Source organism: Malus domestica, chromosome 15 (genome assembly GCF_042453785.1).
Source record: "Malus domestica chromosome 15, GDT2T_hap1".
NCBI classification, from domain to species: domain Eukaryota; kingdom Viridiplantae; phylum Streptophyta; class Magnoliopsida; order Rosales; family Rosaceae; genus Malus; species Malus domestica.
Window position 1 is genome coordinate 20,483,373 of NC_091675.1, and position 13,921 is coordinate 20,497,293.

Here is a 13,921-nt window from a genome sequence, read left to right on the forward strand (position 1 = left end):
ACTTAGAAGTTTATGATTACTCAGCGGCTTGGATCTTGCAAGTCCCCAACCAAGGAGCTTCCCTCACTTGGAAACTTAGGGGAGCACTGTTTATACCATACTTGACCAATCCCGAAACTATCGAGCACCGGTCAACATTATACCATCAAGGACCCAGAAGAGTTTTCCTCCAACCAGGAAGCCAATCACAGCGCGACACGTGTCGACATCAGAAGCCAATCATAGCGCGACACGTGTTAACATCAGAAGCCAATCACAACACGACACGTGTCAATGTCAAAACAAAGCTAGAAACTCTCTTCTATAAAAGGAGATCATTCTCCCACAATATTTCCTAATGTCATTTGTACTAAATCATTCACTAGTACTTACTAAATGAGAGCTTAAACCTATGTACTTGTGTAAACCCTTCACAATTAATAAGAACTCCTCTGGATGTAGCCAATCTGGGTGAACCACGTACATCTTGTGTTTGCTTCCCTGTCTCTATCCATTTACATACTTACCCACACTAGTGACCGAAGCAATCTAGCGAAGATCACAAACTTGACACTTTCTGTTGTACCAAAGTCCTCACCGATTTTGTGCATCAACAAGAATTTTGAAACAAATAAATTTTATGAGAAACCCAAGTCCAGCAATTGGAAGAGGAAACCCTCAGGAAAATTCCACTCCAAAAACCAAGAACAAAAGGGAAATTGCTACAAGTGTGGCAAATTCAGTCATTATGCAAACAAATGTAAAGTCAAGAAAACAATCAATCAGTTGAAAATCTCTGAGGAAGAGAAGACCCAACTAATCCAAGTCTTAGAATTAAGAGATACAGACCATAGTCAATCCAAAGATGATTTAGGTTCTAATTCATCTTCTACCAGTAATTCCTCAAGTAGTCTTTCATCCCCCGACATTAAAATAGGACGCACAAATACTTGTTGTAAAATGATTTCAATCCTCAATAAACAAGAAGAACAAGATCTTCTTATCAAGTTAATTAGCAAAATAGATGACCCCAAATTAAAGTCATTTTATTTAAAGAAACTTAATAAGTTAGGCTCTCCTGAATAAGCCAATACTAGTCAACCCCAGGTGGCTCCAAAAATCTATCATAGCATAACCCTGGAAAGGTTTTATAAGGTTAAGAAAGAAATTACGATCAAAGACCTACAAAGGGAAGTCAACAAAATTAAGGAAGAAATTAAGTTCTTAAAATCAGAAAACATAGAAACCCGCTCACATCTCAATAGTATCCAAACATAAGCATTCCTTAGCAATAATGATGAAGAACAAGATAGTTCTTCCTCCGACCAAGAATCAGAATCCAAGTCCATAGAAAACCCAACAGAAAACCTAGTTTTAGAATTACTGCAAAAAATTAGGATCCATAAATGGTATTCTAAAATAAAAATAATAATTGAAGACTTCCAGTTGGAAACAATTACCTTAATTGACTCAGGTGCAGACTTGAATTGTATTCAAGAAGGTTTAATTCCCACTAAGTATTTTCATAAATCAACAGAAATTCTTAGTGCATCAAATCCGTCACCAATGCAGTTAAAATATAAAATCTCAAAAGCCCATGTTTGTCAAAACAATGTTTGTTTTAAAACCCCATTTGTTTTGATAAAAAAAACATTTCAGACCCAGTCATTCTAGGACTCCCCTTCATAACTCTCATATATCCTTTTAAGGTATACCATAACCTTATAACTACCAGAATGTTAGGACAAAAAAATCACATTTCAATTCTGCACGGAAACAAATCTCAAACAATTAAGACAATTAGAAAAAGATAGTATCTCAAAAACCATCAATCTAGTCACCAAAAAATCACAACAAATTAATTTCTTAAAAGAAGAAATTAATCACAAAAGAATTGAAGAACAATTAACAAACAAATCTTTGTTACAAAGCATAAACAACTTTCAAAAGACACTTGTTAATAAAATTTGTTTGGATATTCCCAATGCCTTTTGGCACAGGAAACAACACATTGTTAAGCTTCCTTACAATAAGGAATTTAATGAAAAGAAAATACCAACAAAAGCCAAACCAATCCAAATGAGTCAAAAAGTAATGGAATTCAGCAAAACAGAAATCCAAAAACTTCTCAATAAAGGAATCATTAGGAAAAGTAAATCACTCTGGTCTTGTCCTACTTTCTATTTCCAGAAAAACGCTGAATTAGAAAGAGGAACTCCTAAGTTAGTCATTAATTACAAACCTCTTAATAAAGTCTTGGAATGGATACGGTATCCAATTCCTAACAAAAAAGATTTAATTAAGAGACTTAGTCAAGTTGTAGTCTTCTCAAAATTCAACATGAAGTTTGGATTTTAGCAGATTCAAATTCATGAGGATGACAAATACAAAATTGCGGCCATTATGAATGGAATGTAATGCCATTTGGTCTTAAGAATGCACCCAGTAAGTTTCAGAATATCATGAATGAAATATTTAATCAATACAGTCATTTCTCAATTGTTTATATTGACGTTGTTCTCATTTATTGCAAATCAATAGATAAGCATTGGAAACACTTAAATATGTTTGCTAGGATAATTAAGTCAAATGGATTAGTTGTCTCAGCAACCAAAATTAAGCTATTCCAAACCAAAATTAGATTTTTAGGATACAATATCCACCAGTCAACCAATTAACCAATACATAGAATAATTCAATTTGCAGATAAGTTCCTATACGAAATCACTGACAAAACCCAATTACAGAGATTTCTGGGATCTTTAAATTATGTTGTAAAATTTTATCCACATCTTAGGCAACAATGCAAACTTTTGTTTGATCGTCTAAAAGAAAATCCTTCACCCTGGTCCAATACTCATACTTCCATTGTCAAACAAATTAAATCACATGTTAAGACTTTACCCTTTCTTGGCATTCCAACTCTCAGTTCATTCAAAATTGTTGAAACTGATGTCTCTTAAATTGGTTACGGAGGTATTCTCAAACAGTCAATTTCTTCTGGATCTCCTGAACAAATTGTTTTTTTCCATTCAAGAGTATGGAATCCAGCACAAAGTAATTATAGTACTATTAAGAAAGAAATATTATCTATAGTATTATGTATTAGTAAATTTCAAGATGATTAATTAAATCAGAAGCTTTTAGTCAAAGTCGATTGCAAATCTGCAAAACATGTTTTACGAAAAGATGGTCAAAACATTGCGTCAAAACAGATATTTGCATGATGGCAAGCTATATTAAATATTTTTTATTTTGAAATCAAATACATCAAAGGTATTCAAAATTGCATCCCTGATTTCCTAACCACAGAATTTCTGCAGGGGAAGAATGACAACAAGAAGACCTGATTAGAGGAGGCTTCTAGCCACTCTACCACCACCACCACCAGTAAAACAAGAATCAACCCCACATTCTTCATCGGCCTTAGCCATTACCAACCGTTTCACTCCCTTAGGTTCCATAATAGGAAACCTTAGACCAAATTATCAGTCACCACGTCCCAATTATCAAACGGCATTAATCAATCAATATGATCCTTAATCAACCCCAACATACCAATCGTCATCATCCCAACCAGTCAGTTATACCAAAACATCACCATACGTCAAGAAAAACCCAGTGAATATCTTTTCAGTATCCCTTTCAATCTCAATCAAGAACAAGCACTAGAAAAATTAGCCAAAACAATTTTTCCACCCAATTTCCATTATCATCCTACAACACCACATAAAACACTAAAATACTATCAAGTCATCCTCAGTGAAACCGAATCCATTTCAATCAAACATCTCTATAGCAAAACCCATGAAAACAAAATCCTCTACCATTCTCTTTACATTGGAAGATTTTTAACCGAATCAGATTGAGGACTCCCCTTTTACAAAAACAAACCCCTTCACACCCAATATGTTCAAACTCCCAATAACCATTACAATTACTTTGATTACATTGATGCATGGACTAACATCTTTCTCCATCAAACAAAAGATTTTAGTCATTCGTGGTTCATTAATTTTGATAAGAGTTTCAGATTAAATTTTCCTGCATGGTTCCCTAAATGGTGGACAAATCACGGCCCAACAGCCAGTCTCCTACCAAAAGAGCTTATGTAGGTCATCTCTGCTAGTTTCTAACAAAATTTTGACAGAAACCGATTCAACTACAGAATTACACTTCTCCTAATTTTTATAGTCAAATACAAAGTCTCATGGATCATGAAGTGGAATTATGAAGTCGAAACCAGTGAAGTCAACAGAATCAAATCAGTCAAGTGGTGGGATAAATTGTCAGGTCCTCACAGAATTTCCCATTACTCAATCTCCAGTAATTCTAGCACAACCAGCACAACCATCTCTACCAGCCATCCCGGAACGGTTATTATCGGACATTTGTCCATCATCATCACTCAAAGGAACAGCCAAGTCATCGAAGTCAACTAGCTCAAAAAACAAAGAAAAACCACCAAACTCAAAGACCTAGCTCAACAATTACTTACAGAAGTATTGATGCTTCATATTGAAGAAGAAGAAGAAGTCTCAGACTCCGAATCTTCAGATGCATCCTCACAGTAACCAACCAACTCAGCAAACCAAAAAACACAGTCAGCCAAGTGGGTCGACTACCAGGATTCCCAAGACCCTTTTGCATAAAGCCATGTGAACACAGTTAATCACCATGTAAAAATTCAATCATCATGTCAAGTTACCATGTAAACACTATGACAATTAAAATGTGGAAATTCAGTCATCTTTCCAAAGTCATCATGTGAAGTTTTCAGACAAAATTTCATTCATAATTCCGACAAAGTAAGGAATCATTCAGTCACCTGCACATTCCACAATAAAAGTAGCAATCATTCCAACAAGACTACTATTCATCAACAGTAAAAGCAAGTCACAATCCATCCCGTGCTTCCATAGTAAAGCAATCAATCATCCAATTCTCTTTTTGCAAGTCTATATGAAGAGGACTCAGTGGGAGAAGACTTCAAGTTAATTTCTACATCTTTTTCCAATCAAAATTTTTCTGAGTTCACATTGTATTCAAAGAAAACCAAATTATAAACAATTTAAATTCTCAAATGTCAAGGATGCATGCATGCACCAATATCTTTGTCACCAGTCAATTTCTTATTTGTTGACTCAATCGTCAGTAAATTAATTGTAAGTCACAGTGTAAGTTTTGCAATAAAACTTATTTTCAAATTATAATTGCATCATTATTTTGAATTCATTATTTTCATTATGAATATTTTCATAACTACTAATTTTGAATGGCATAAAATTCTTACTCACAGTCAATTTATCGAATATCTCAAATTCAAGGTAACACAGATGAATCAATCATTCGGTTTTTCTTATTCATTTATAATAGTTGGTTTCATGGTTTATTCAATCCTGACTATCCACCACATCAAATATTTAGGTCATCCAATTCACATGATTTGCATCATTATTGCCCTCATCATTACCATTAGTTCCGTGTGAATTTAGAAAATAAGACTACTATTATGTCTGGCAATCAAATCTTATATGGGTTTGATTCGCGTAATCCACGGATCAGGATCCTCTCCTGAGCAGATAGAGAGGATCCTCCTGACCAGGCCCATCGGGCCGTTCATTTTTTATCCAACGGTTATAATTATTATAACTTTTAGAGGGGCCCCCTGTTTGTAACCGTTGGATAAAAAATAAATTGCCCGATGGGCCTGATCAGGAAGATCCTCTCCATCTGCTCAGGAGAGGATCCTGGTCCGTAATCCACTACCGTCCTTTAAAAAAAAAATCTTCCAAACAAATGATACACGACAAAAAGTGATTCTTTTACAAGCACTTCCAAAAAAGTGATTGATTCCAATTTTTGTTCGTAGTCTCCACACGAGACAACAGATCGGAGTCAGCGGGCCCACAAGACGGCCCACCAAATTTTGGTCTGGTCCCCAATCCCTCTGTAACTGTACAAAGCGGCCCCGGTCTAAATAAAACCAAAACAAAATCTAATTAAAATCCAGGACAGCAACGGATTGCTTGCAATTGCTGCACTTGTTTTTTCTGTTGAGACTTTGACAGACCGACCACCGGCGGCGTATCAACCACCCGATTCCGATGACGCGACTTCCGATGAAGACGTCGTTTTCGTTCTCATTCTCCTTCTTCTTCACGATGATGCTCTGGGCGCCGCTCTCTTATGGCTTTGTGAATCCCCGAACACTTCTTCAGCTGGAGAGCTCGTCGGGAAGCGGCGGCGGCAAGCACTTGACGAAGGAGGAGCTTTGGTTCGATCAGACACTCGACCACTTCTCGCCGTACGACCGCCGCAAATTCCCGCAGCGATACTACGAATTTCTCGACTACTTTAGACCTTCCGACGGACCCATTTTCCTCAAAATTTGCGGAGAATCCGCGTGTGGCGGCATCTCCAACGATTATCTGAGTGTAAGTCCTTGTTTTTCTTGAAATTTTTGTTGTAAAAGTTGTAAATTTGGAAGAAAAATCGAAAATTTTGGAGATTCTATTGAATTGTCTATGTGCAGGTGTTGGCTAAGAAGTTTGGGGCAGCTATCGTTTCTCCCGAGCATCGATACTATGGAAAGAGCTCTCCTTTCAAATCTTATACGACACAGAATTTGAAATACTTGTCATCCAAGCAAGCGCTTTTCGATTTGGCGGCTTTTCGTGAGTTTTATCAGGCAAGAAATTGTTGAATTTGCTGCCTTGAATTAAAAAGTTTACCCAATTGAGCTTGGAATTTACTGGCTTTGTTGTTGTGATTGTTTAGAATTGGTTAAATGTGAAGCTGAATAGAACCAAGGGTGACAATCCATGGTTCGTGTTTGGTGTTTCTTACTCGGGAGCTCTTAGTGCGTGGTTTCGTGTTAAGTTTCCGCATTTGACATGTGGAAGTCTTGCAAGTTCTGCAGTTGTGGAAGCGATTTATGATTTCACTGAATTTGACCGGCAGGTGTGTGATCACTCTGTTAATTTGGCCTTTTTCGCTTTTCCCTTCCGACGAGAATGAAATTGTAGTTTCTGTCTCTACTTTCAATCTTTTTTCGCTTTACTACAATCCCCTCCAAAATGCAGATTGGTGAGTCTGCAGGTCCACAATGTAAAGCTGCACTTCAAGAAACTACTCGAATCATTGAACAAAGTCTTACAACTAATGGAAAAGCAATAAGGGCGTTGTTTGGTGCAAGCCAGGTTGGAATTTCACACCTTGCACCCACCATTTGTAAATCATGAGTAGTTCCCACCGGTGGGATTTTTTTTTTTTACCTGATGCGATGGCAAGTGCCTTCGCCCATGAGCGGTAGGTCTCGGGTTCGAGACTTGGGAGCAGCCTCTCCATAAATGGGGGTAAGGCTAGCCGACATTCACCTCTCCCAAACCCTGCGTAAAGCTGGAGCCTTGTGCACTGGGTACGACCGACTTGATGCATATTGACCCAAGTCTGTGTGCAGCTTGATATTGATGGTGACTTCATGTATCTTCTGGCTGATGCTGCTGTTATAGCGGTAAAAGTTTACTTCTTTCTTAGTTTTGTCACTCCGTTTTCAGTTTATCAAATTATTGATGTTTATTTGTTTGACACTTTGCAGTTTCAGTATGGAAATCCCGATAAATTATGTTCACCTCTTGTTCAAGCAAAGATGAATGGAGAGGATTTGGTGGTATGTTTCTCTTCTTTTCATTCCATTTGCTTCGTTAATTGAAGCAATCTTGGTCCACAGTTCTGTTCTATAATTATCCTCAGTACTAGATTTTTTTTTTTTGGTCAACATGTTTACAGTAATTGTAGTCTACCTTCCAGGTCTAAATGAATCACCCGTTATGCACATATATCTCTGTGTTTTAACTTGTAAGAAGTGCCACTAATTCTGGTCCATGGGCTTTTAAGCTTCATGAAGTTGCCTTTGTTAATTTTCTGTAGTTGTCTAATGTTTCTAATCGAAGATAGTAATCTTCTTGCAGGAAGCGTATGCCAAATACGTTAAAGATTTTTACCTTGGTACTCTTGGCGTTGACGTTGATACATATAACCAGAAACACTTGAAGAACACTGCTGTTAGTGAGGGCAGTTCTGATCGGTTGTGGTGGTTCCAAGTTTGTACTGAAGTTGCATATTTTCAGGTGGCGCCTGCAAATGATAGCATCAGGTCTTCAAAAGTCGACACAAGGTATTTTTCTGGAAATGTCTGTTTTATGATACTATTTTGTTTATTGTTTCTACTTACCCTTTTCCTACAGACCTTTAGTTCAACTTTAGCTCTTGTATGCATCTCTGATTCGTAGTTTTTCATTGTCGCAGATACCATGAAGACCTTTGCAAAAATGTTTTTGGAGACGGCATCTATCCTGATGTTTTTGCAACAAACTTATACTATGGAGGCACAAAAATTGCAGGTAAAAACATTGATCGCTCTTTCCCTAATTATATGTTTTATCTTCCCCGGTTATTATATATTAATTTAAGTAGCATAATTTCTATTTACCATTTCATATTGGCTACTAACCTTACCCCACCTATCCCCGGAGACTGGTACTTACTAAGAGCATCTGTTTTACTAGTGCAGATATGGCATCGTTTGTTCATTTTTCATGTTTTTTCTACATTAAACCACATCAGTGTATCAAACGTTGGTTTACATGACCTTACGAAAAATGAATCTGCAGGTTCAAAAATAGTTTTTACAAATGGCTCACAGGATCCCTGGCGTCGTGCATCCAAACAAACTTCATCTCCAGATAGTGAGTATCGCATTGCTTCGATGAGAAGTTTGATAAATGATATCCTATGCATTGATGTGAAAAATATTCAAACTATGTTGTTAGATCTTTCTAAATTCTCGTTTTTGTATAACTATCAGTGCCTTCGTACGTCATCTCTTGCCGTAACTGTGGCCATGGAACTGATTTGAGAGGATGCCCTCAGTCTCCTTTAACCCTTGAAGGTATGTATCTGCAACCTTAGTGACGCATATTAGCTTCTGAGGAAAAGCTTCCTAATTTCAGTGGCCATCAGAAGTTTTCCATGTTTGTAAAGGGCTTTAAGTGTGTCCCTCAAATTAGTTGGATAGTTAGAATCCGAACAAGATTTTCATGGATGGCTGTGCTTGTTGATAAGTTTTTTGTGCTTGCTATCGTATTTAATTAGAATTTATGACTTGTGTTTCAGGCAATTCCCAGAACTGCAGCAACCCTGATGCAGTCAACAAAGTAAGGCAACAAATTGTTGAACACATTGACTTGTGGCTGTCGGAATGCCAAGAAACTGGTAGGAATTACATGTAATATATTTATCTGACGTAGGAACTATGTGTATAACTAATCTTAATCTCACTTTGTACCTTCTCAACAGATGTTTGATTATTAATCTATGACGGACATCCCCGTATGTACACAGATCATATTCTAGGTATACAGTTGTTCTCTTCGTCCTCGTGTACATAACAAGACAATCCATTGAAACATTCCAAGCGCGTACGCTTTTTTTTCATATCGATGCTTTTGTTCATAATCCACATTTGGGTTCATTCAAAACTGCTTTGGTAATCCGTTGTATTGATCTTATGATGCTTATTTCATGTTGAATGGAGTTTCTTTTCCGAAAAAAAAAAAATAGAAAAGGAAAATATGCGACATTTTATTTTTACATATTCGATGATTCGTAGTTTTACATTTTTGCCCATTTTGGCCTCTTTTTCCTTCTCCTCTTGGTCCAACGAATCTAACAGTGTCGCTTTCATTGTTTTGGTCCATCCTCCTCCGTTCTATCGATCTCGACCGTCATACGTTTGAGGAAATTGACGAGGCCATGAAGAGCAACGTCAACGTATGAGCTCCTTAGCAACCCTGGTGAGGGCTGACCTCTGTTCTCTATCAACCCTTCAATTTCTCCAGAGGTAGTTGTCGTTACTGTCACGAACACCAAGGTTGTTAGCGGCTAAGATGTTGAACCCAGTCGGAGTGCAATGCGACATGTGAATGTGCACGTTCATTCGACCGGACGCAACAATGCCGGGTCAAGATGGTCCTTGGTGGTTCGTGGTGGAGTTCGGTAGCCCTGAGTGTCAACTGCAATTGACTCATAAAAGATGCAAAAGAGTACTGAACTTTGTCGTTAGTCTGTTGATACGTCATTTGCTCCTCGAATTGCCGCTTCTGCATTTCCAGACTGCAATCGATATCCTCCATCACCAAAGTCGCCGTAAATACTAGTGAGCTCCAAGTCACACACATCGAACTTGACATCATTTGTCATGGCCGCGATCAAGCTCGATTTTCCAGTGCCTGGAGGACCATCCAATAAGGGATGATCTTGGTCCGGTGGTAGAGCTCAGCGGCATCATAGACTTGGTTTCGGGACTTGCCAGAGTGCTCGTCGATGACAAGAGTGAGGTGGGAGGAGAGTAAGAGTGGACCAGGTGAGGGACGAGCTCGTTGGCCATGGAGTGGATGAGCATCACGGAGGCTGCGAAGGAGGCGTCAGCAAAGAAGAGGTTGGATGCTGCGGTGGTGGGTGCCTCTTTGAGAGTAAACACTGTGGTCAACTCTATGACTTTTTAGTCTCTGTGTTGATTCTAAAAACTACTAAACATACATGTCGCACAAGCAAAATAGCTAATGAGTTAAATACGTCATTCGGTTGAATGCGAAGCATGCCAACTCGTTGATCGAACTCGGTTGATGAGTAAATCAATGTGGTGCTGGTGTCGAATGCGCTGATGACTTCTTTTATCTGAGCGATCATAACCTAGAAAAGTTTGGATGCGTCACTAGGCTGAAGGGAGAGGTTTTAGGTCTCTTAAAAATTCCAATTCTCTGCCTTGACCAGTTGACCCTTGATATAATACTTTGTGCTCCATTTATATCGAAACGGAAATAATTGACTGATTAATAATAATTAACAAAAACAAAGAAACAAAAGGTCAATTGCTTAAACCGATCGGCTCCTTCATCTACTTTTACACCCTTTCTCCGAGTGACATAAAATACCTCTCTTGTCCTACAATTTGCCAGATTTATCAGCACCGTCTCGATAAAGGAAACGTTTGTGCATGAGCTAAATCTCCGAGAAAATCGGTGGTTTCCACTCCAATAAAATTGAGGTGTGTTGCAAGAAGAGAAATTACTTCAGATATGTCGACGAGACCCAGAGTAGCACATAGCTTATCAATGACGTTGTCACCTCGAAACTCCTTGGGCCTTTCAGTAGTGGTGGAACCACAGACACCATCAAGAAGGTTCCCAAGAGCCATGACAAAGCAAATGATCCAGCACTGCACCAAAGCAAACACTTCAATCAAACCTTTTGCTCTATTGCCACATTTTCAGGTTTGGACGCAGGGACTCGAAACACGGACTTAAAATTTGGAGGGAAAACTTTGGTAGGGTTATTCAAGAGCGCTGATGGCCATAAAGTGTAATAAAGAATAGTTTCAGTTGCCCTATATGGGGAAAATCAATACAGAGCTATACAAAATACGGTGATTAAACAGAAATTATCTACGTACCTGTAGAGAAAAGCTCGCAACTTGCTCTTAAGCCTGTCATATACAAAGTAAATGGTAGCCAACAAGGAAAGGGCTACTTGAAGGGTCGGACCTTCTTCGGTTGGAAATAGAACAGTGAGAGCTGCAAGCACTACAAATGCAATTGACGTTTTTATAATGAATTTTGTGGACGGAGTTCGGAACCTATTTCTCACAGCCTGCACAACACGGGACTGATTGACTTCCCTGTACTTTTTCTTCAAGTCAATTTTTGGGTTCTTCCTGTCGTAGAACTGCTGCATGATTATTTTGTCATGGGCTGATTCAATTGCATCCACACTTGGTTTGTGACCTGCATACTGTCGGATAAGGAAGTTCCTTGCACCCTGAATCTCATCTTCTGAAGCCTCCCTGCTTATTCCAAGTCGTTTGTATGGGTCCCTCACATTAATCCTAGGAAAGATAGCTTTACTTGCAAAGGCAGTGAAGAAGAAAACAGTTCAGACAAATAAAGATGCTGATTCTTTACAATATCTAAAAGTGAATCAGGTCAATGGTAATTTATCAAATTAAGAGGGTTGAACAAAATACGTCTAACCTAACCAAGCTACTGGTGTTAAGACTCCTACAAATACACCTAACTGTTTTGGTTCAACTTGGTTACGAAGTTTAGACACGTCAAAGGCTGTAATCAAATGCACCAGCTGAACGGTTGTTGAGAATCCTTCGTGTTAAGTTCTACATTCCAATTTTCTTAGTTTTATGCAATAAGGACCAGTCTGTTCAAGCTTGAAGGAAGTTATACACAAGCACTCATACATATTCAACAACATCCAAAAGTAAATGACAATACAACGGCCCCCAGAAAAATAAGATGAAAATTACCAGTTGGTTCATTGGACATATCGCCGTAGGATGCATCCATGGCAAACTTGATCAGATGTGTTTTCCGCGCGCACAACCTTTGTGCAAAACCAGTCCAATAACTTCTGCTTGATTTTAGAAATAAAACAAATAAACAAACCAAGCTGGCAACCACACTACTTTATCTAATAACTCATACCGCCATAGCTGTACCTTTCCGCACAAAGTAGCTCGTTCTTTCCTGCAGGCTTCCAACTGTGAGGAAAATTCGAAACCTGCCCACATAGTGAACCAGAACTGCGTGCTGGAATTTGGAAGCAGCATCTGGAGGGAGTACCAGTCAGTCCTGAAACGGAAGTCATATTCGGAGTACTCTCTGTCGAAACAAAGAAACAGAATCAAATATACCGCATCAAGAAAAATGGTTCATTTCTGGATAACCACTGAATCATTATAACTGACAATTTATGGAGATATTCCAGAGCACAAACCGAGCAAGGCAATGCCTGCCCAAATCCCAATTTTCTTGACTTGTGATGGTTTTACCTGGAACTGAAATTTGCAGTAAATTCGAGAGAAGTTGACTTGTGGGTTTTTAACAACTGCAAAGTTAATCCATTTCTTTTGTTTTTATGAAGAAATTGGACTCACAGACTACGATAGTTCTGAGCCGGCAAAGAAACTTGAAGCAGAAAAAAGGGTGAAAAAATTTGAGAAAAAATTTAGCATACCTGATGGCGGATGGTGAAAGATGAAGGGGCTGGAGATGGCGGTGTTGATTGGATTTTGGCGGTGGACTGTGGCGGCAGCAACAGCGTCGTCGCCGTCTGCGGCGGATAGGAGAGAGACGCGGAGAGAGGAAAAGAGAAGGCTAAACAGGCTAAAACCCTCCTAATCCTTCCTCGCTGCCGAAAACCAAGGAAGGTGCTAGACTGCTAGTCGCTGCTGCTTTCTGTCGTTTGGCTTGTTGTACGCGTACAAAAACAATTATTAAACGAGAGAAAATCAAATCCGTTGTAGTCTAGTTGGTCAGGATATTCGGCTCTCACCCGAAAGACCCGGGTTCAAGTCCCGGCAACGGAATGTAGCTTTTTAACCCTCTTTTTCTTTTTGTTTTCTTTTTTTTAAGGGAGTTTATAAATGTAAAAGTAACAACTTCAGTCTCTTCCCCTCCTTTCCGACTTGCTCCTATGGAGCCCAGGTCCAAAAGATAAAGAAATCAGTTGTTCGTTGATGACATAGAATTCCTCAAAAAATTTAGATTTAGTCCCCTTTTCGACATTTAAGATAAACGAGGAAGAAACTCAAAATGGAAGAAGAGTTTTTATTCCTTTAAACCCCACACAATATGAAAGTCTCGAACATGGTTTTGAATGAGGAAGACACTCAAAACTAGTTCAAAAATAGCAGCTTCGGCTTCAGCATCGGCCGCTCAAACTTTCGTATATTCTGTGTCATCGGAAAGTCTGGTTGATTCAAACAATGGCAATTTTAATAGAATGGTTTTCCGGGAGCATTAAGCGTCCCGCAAATAGCTGTAAACCATCAAAAGAGTTCATTTACAAAGGCGTCGGGGCACCTGTA

The 13,921-nt window shown here is 38.6% G+C and overlaps 2 protein-coding genes and 1 non-coding gene across 5 annotated transcripts; 2 read left to right on the forward strand and 1 right to left on the reverse strand.

The window, feature by feature from the left end:
• The first annotated feature begins 5,725 nt into the window (after positions 1 to 5,725).
• Positions 5,726 to 9,477, forward strand: LOC114821538 (probable serine protease EDA2). 3 transcript variants are annotated; one of them, XM_029094086.2, is made up of 12 exons: positions 5,726 to 6,416; positions 6,515 to 6,670; positions 6,760 to 6,942; positions 7,065 to 7,181; positions 7,442 to 7,495; positions 7,580 to 7,651; positions 7,953 to 8,158; positions 8,290 to 8,384; positions 8,655 to 8,729; positions 8,849 to 8,932; positions 9,157 to 9,255; positions 9,340 to 9,477. In XM_029094086.2, the coding sequence occupies exons 1-12, from the start codon at positions 6,087 to 6,089 to the stop codon at positions 9,345 to 9,347; spliced, it is 1,479 nt and encodes a 492-aa protein (XP_028949919.2). In that variant the 5' UTR covers positions 5,726 to 6,086; the 3' UTR covers positions 9,348 to 9,477. The 3 variants fall into 3 exon arrangements, with proteins under 3 accessions (XP_028949919.2, XP_070670921.1, XP_028949918.2); XM_029094085.2 differs by having other exon boundaries at positions 5,978 to 6,416; positions 9,157 to 9,477; XM_070814820.1 differs by lacking the exon at positions 7,065 to 7,181 and having other exon boundaries at positions 5,977 to 6,416; positions 9,157 to 9,477.
• Positions 9,478 to 10,845: 1,368 nt separating this feature from the next.
• LOC114821542 (protein CHAPERONE-LIKE PROTEIN OF POR1, chloroplastic-like) lies at positions 10,846 to 13,202 on the reverse strand. Its single transcript, XM_070814821.1, has 6 exons — positions 13,069 to 13,202; positions 12,829 to 12,939; positions 12,551 to 12,713; positions 12,359 to 12,462; positions 11,495 to 11,939; positions 10,846 to 11,260 (listed from the first exon to the last, which is right to left on the reverse strand). Exons 3-6 carry the CDS (start codon positions 12,697 to 12,699, stop codon positions 11,110 to 11,112), a joined length of 849 nt encoding a protein of 282 aa, XP_070670922.1. The 5' UTR covers positions 12,700 to 12,713; positions 12,829 to 12,939; positions 13,069 to 13,202; the 3' UTR covers positions 10,846 to 11,109.
• Positions 13,203 to 13,347: 145 nt separating this feature from the next.
• On the forward strand, positions 13,348 to 13,420 carry TRNAE-CUC (transfer RNA glutamic acid (anticodon CUC)). Its single transcript has one exon. It is a non-coding gene; the product is annotated as a tRNA-Glu (tRNA).
• Positions 13,421 to 13,921: the final 501 nt, after the last annotated feature.

Bases quoted from the DNA above. Each gene is read 5' to 3' on its own strand.
- LOC114821538 (XM_029094085.2), top strand. From the start codon at position 6,087: ATGACGCGACTTCCGATGAAGACGTCGTTTTCGTTCTCATTCTCCTTC. The intron at 6,943-7,064 runs GTGTGTGATCAC...TCCAAAATGCAG, and splicing joins TCACTGAATTTGACCGGCAG to ATTGGTGAGTCTGCAGGTCC. The intron at 8,159-8,289 runs GTATTTTTCTGG...TCATTGTCGCAG, and splicing joins TCTTCAAAAGTCGACACAAG to ATACCATGAAGACCTTTGCA.
- LOC114821542 (XM_070814821.1), bottom strand. From the start codon at position 12,699: ATGACTTCCGTTTCAGGACTGACTGGTACTCCCTCCAGATGCTGCTTC. The intron at 11,940-12,358 runs GTAATTTTCATC...TTGCAAGTAAAG, and splicing joins TATGTCCAATGAACCAACTG to CTATCTTTCCTAGGATTAAT. The intron at 11,261-11,494 runs GTACGTAGATAA...GCTTTGGTGCAG, and splicing joins TTGCGAGCTTTTCTCTACAG to TGCTGGATCATTTGCTTTGT.